Here is a 3,808-nt window from a genome sequence, read left to right on the forward strand (position 1 = left end):
TAAACTGTTGTCATGAAAAGGTATGAAGAGATATAATTTCACATTACAGTTAAAAAAATAAAGCATGCAATCAAAGAGTTTAAATGCCTTTGTTGCAGACTGTGTTATGGTTGTTTGCTCATGCATTGTTATTAAGATTGACATTTTAATTCAATGCCAGGGTAGGTAGAGTATAACAGTTTTAATATTTAATACGTCGGACGTGCGTTTCGTCCACACAGGACTAAACAGTGACAGTGTGCATGTTACCATATGATTTACCATTAATTGTCATTTTGCTGACTTTTAAAAATCGCTCAATAATTGTCTGTTATATTCTTTTTAAAGCATTGTCGAGTCTTTAAGCGTCTCGTAGTTCATCAACAAATTAATTTTATTTGTCTCGTTGGTTTTTTTACCAAATGCAGAAAGATTTATTAAAAGATTACAAACTATTTTTTTCTTTTAACCGAGGCGAGCCAAATAATAGTCAATCTCCCGAAGATTGTGTAGCTTCTGGTGAAAATGGATGGCATGATGTTCCATGCACATTTGAGTATGTTATTGTTTGTCAGAAAACTAAAGGTATTATGAATACAATTGTGTTTTATATCAAGATCTTGTTAAATGAACATTACACATAAATCTCTCGTTGCTGAATCAATCAAAAACATCATAAAAACAAAACCTCTTGTTTGTGACATCAACAAAGCATGCACCGATACAAAACATATCATATCAATAATACGTTTAAGAATTTTATAAATCAATGGAAATTGGAGTCAAAGTTGTAACCATGAATTATCCCAATAAAGGTGTACAAAAAATATGTGAAATTCAAAAAAACTGTCGTTAAAATGTAAAGTTTATGGTTTATTTTCTATTGCCTACATTTTGTCCATTTGCTGTTTAACAGAAGGCATAGCAGACGAGGATAAAAGAGTAACCATTTCATGTGATGTGAAATACACAGCGGGTATTACAAAACTGTTCTGGACAAGATCAGTAAATGGTACCAGTATGATCGTTTCTGAGTACGCAACAGGTGGGAACGTAACATCTCCTAGTCTAAACTTTGAACAAATAAAATGGACAGACGAGGGATTATATAAATGTCATGTGGCATACATTTCCGGACTGATACAAAAAGATGAAAAGGTTCTCTTTATAAATGCAAGTATGTAGAATACAGTTTCCGTTTGTCATTTTGTTTGTTTTGTAATGAGTAAAAATTAAAAATTTGGGAGATTTAAACGCACATATGTTAATGATTTAAATTCGGACAACGCTTACATGGTCATTTTGTATGCATGTTAATGTCATAAAGTCTGATGATACAGTACAATCAAGGAAACTATTTTGTTAGTTCGATTTAGAACACAAATATTCAGTCTATACCATGTCTCTAGTTTCATGGTTGAAATAAATAACATTGAGAATGGAAATAAGGAATGTGTCAAATAGACAACAACCCGTATTTATATTTATACTGCACTCGTTCTATTTGAGCAGTCAAAATGCGTTGACCGTATATTTCTATGTCATATACAGTCACTGACATGATATCACTTTTCCTCATGAATATTTAAACAGAAAATGTCGAAATTATATCTAATTATTCGCACGACCTCTTCAACCTGTTCTTGTTTCCAATGTAAACGACGATGAGTTTAAAGAATCAAACTTGTTTCTTTAACAATTTTTTGGAAAACATATTTCACTTATAGAGAACCAAGAGTTCCAAATGGTAAAGTTGAATTCATCCCTTCGTAAATTTTACGGACGCCATCACGAGTTGGTTGACCGTTATGGAATAACCGTTTCACAAATGATATCGGATATGTTCCTTACGTCGTAACTACAATCCCCTTCCCTTTCATGAATTTGACCTACCGAATTAGACTATTTACCAGATTTGTAATCACATAAGCAACACGACGGGTGCCGCATGTGGAGCAGGATCTGCTTACCCTTCCGGAGCACCTGAGATCACCCCTAGTTTTTGATGGGGTTCGTGTTGTTTATTTATTCTTTAGTTTTCTATGTTGTGTCATGTGTCCTATTGTTTTTCTGTTTGTCTTTTTCATTTTTAGCCATGGCGTTGTCAGTTTGTTTTAGATTTACGAGTTTGACTGTCCCTTAGGTATCTGTCGTCCCTCTTTTATTAATATTTTTTGTTTGCAACCTATAAATCATTATGTTTTATGTTTATTGATGATATGTTAGTCTGTAAACAAACGAATTCGTTCACCATTGATTGTGGTTTTCAACAGGTCATGATTTACATTTCATCGTGTTGTATATTTCTCCGCCTGTTTAATATGAGGCCTTTTTAAAGGGGGATTTTTCCCAATTTATAAATCAAATAAATAACATTAACACACTAAACAACAATTGAAAATGTATTTCTAGATTGCAGTTTAAAGACAATAATAGTGCATTGACTTGAAATATCACCGATATAAGGATTCGGCCCGAAACGGGGAAAATGCTCGGCACAGCCTCACTTTTCCCCGTTTCTAAGCCTCATCCTTATATCGTTAATATGTCAAGTCAATGCACTATTATTGTCTATATATGTTTAAAATTTTTAAGGCAAAATAGATAATGATATACTAGCAGTTGTTATTATTTTCAGCAAATATGTGTCCATGTGGATGTAAATATCGGAGAAAACTGGAACATTGGGGCTCAAAGATAGTTCAAAATAAAACCCGGGAGGAATTGCTAAAGGGACTGGAATCAGAACTACAAAATATTCAAAAGGAACTAGCAGTAAATAAAACACAGCTGTCTTCAAGCATCCGCAGGCGATCATCTGCTCCTGATAAACGGAAATCTTCCAAGACGATGGGATTAGCCGGAGCTGCTTTTATTTGTATAGTCGTTGGACTAGTTGTACTCGTAGATTTTCTCAGTTTCGATCAGTTCGTAAAGTCGACGAATACCTTTTGGAATACCAAGAAAATAGGAGAAAAGACAAAGAAAAAGAGCAAAATGAGAAATATATTTGATATTAACAATAGGAAACCTCACACTTCTGCATAAGAGTAAAATTCGAGCCAAAAAATATCGATTGACTTTTCTACCAGATAACTTTGTAAAGAAAACTTAATATCTTGGCAGTTTAATACCAAGTTATTACCAATGTTCTTTCAACTGATCGGGCGGAGCTTACGTTTTAATTTGCATAAGGACAGTCTATTTGAAGATGTGTGTGATAAGGATGATTGCCGTTATAATTATAACTGATTTCTAATCAACTATCAGTGTTATGAAAGGAATTTACAAAAGAATGACTGGACACTTCATTGATGAGTTTATTCTAAAATACCTATCTATAGATGGACTGGTTTATTATGAGCGAACCGGTTAAACTCCGCCCAGTCAAGTGAAATAAATTGAGTAATAATTAGTGTGATTTAGAAAACACAACATTTCATTGATCATCTTTTATATAAATGTTTATAATTATAAGTTAATTTTGCAATAGTCATTAATTAAAAATTTCAAACACTGATATACCACTGAAGAGACACTTTTCAGAACGTCAGGATTTTAGTTTGAAGAATCAACCTACACGGTACCAAGATTTAATGATATTTACCTCAAAGCATGAAATAATGACCTGTGTGTTGTCTTCATTTTCCTTAATTAAGATGCAAACTTAAATTTACTTAAACCATAAATTCGTCTGACAGTTTTCGCGGACTGTTGATAAAGACATAAACAAGCCTGTCCTCCCTTTTAGACTTATCAATAAAATAATCATCGTAAACGCACATTTTAACATTCAAAACAGAAAATACTTACACAATACTATGTATTT

General features: G+C 32.9%; 1 protein-coding gene across 1 annotated transcript; it reads left to right on the forward strand.

The window, feature by feature from the left end:
* Positions 1–354: 354 nt before the first annotated feature.
* On the forward strand, positions 355–3,035 carry LOC134700180 (uncharacterized). Its single transcript, XM_063561545.1, has 3 exons — positions 355–564; positions 896–1,156; positions 2,618–3,035. The coding sequence occupies exons 1-3, from the start codon at positions 402–404 to the stop codon at positions 3,025–3,027; spliced, it is 834 nt and encodes a 277-aa protein (XP_063417615.1). The 5' UTR covers positions 355–401; the 3' UTR covers positions 3,028–3,035.
* Positions 3,036–3,808: the final 773 nt, after the last annotated feature.

Source organism: Mytilus trossulus, unplaced genomic scaffold (genome assembly GCF_036588685.1).
Source record: "Mytilus trossulus isolate FHL-02 unplaced genomic scaffold, PNRI_Mtr1.1.1.hap1 h1tg000128l__unscaffolded, whole genome shotgun sequence".
Classification (NCBI taxonomy): domain Eukaryota; kingdom Metazoa; phylum Mollusca; class Bivalvia; order Mytilida; family Mytilidae; genus Mytilus; species Mytilus trossulus.

Bases quoted from the DNA above. Each gene is read 5' to 3' on its own strand.
- LOC134700180 (XM_063561545.1), top strand. From the start codon at position 402: ATGCAGAAAGATTTATTAAAAGATTACAAACTATTTTTTTCTTTTAAC. The intron at 565-895 runs GTATTATGAATA...GCTGTTTAACAG, and splicing joins TGTTTGTCAGAAAACTAAAG to AAGGCATAGCAGACGAGGAT. The intron at 1,157-2,617 runs GTATGTAGAATA...TATTATTTTCAG, and splicing joins GGTTCTCTTTATAAATGCAA to CAAATATGTGTCCATGTGGA.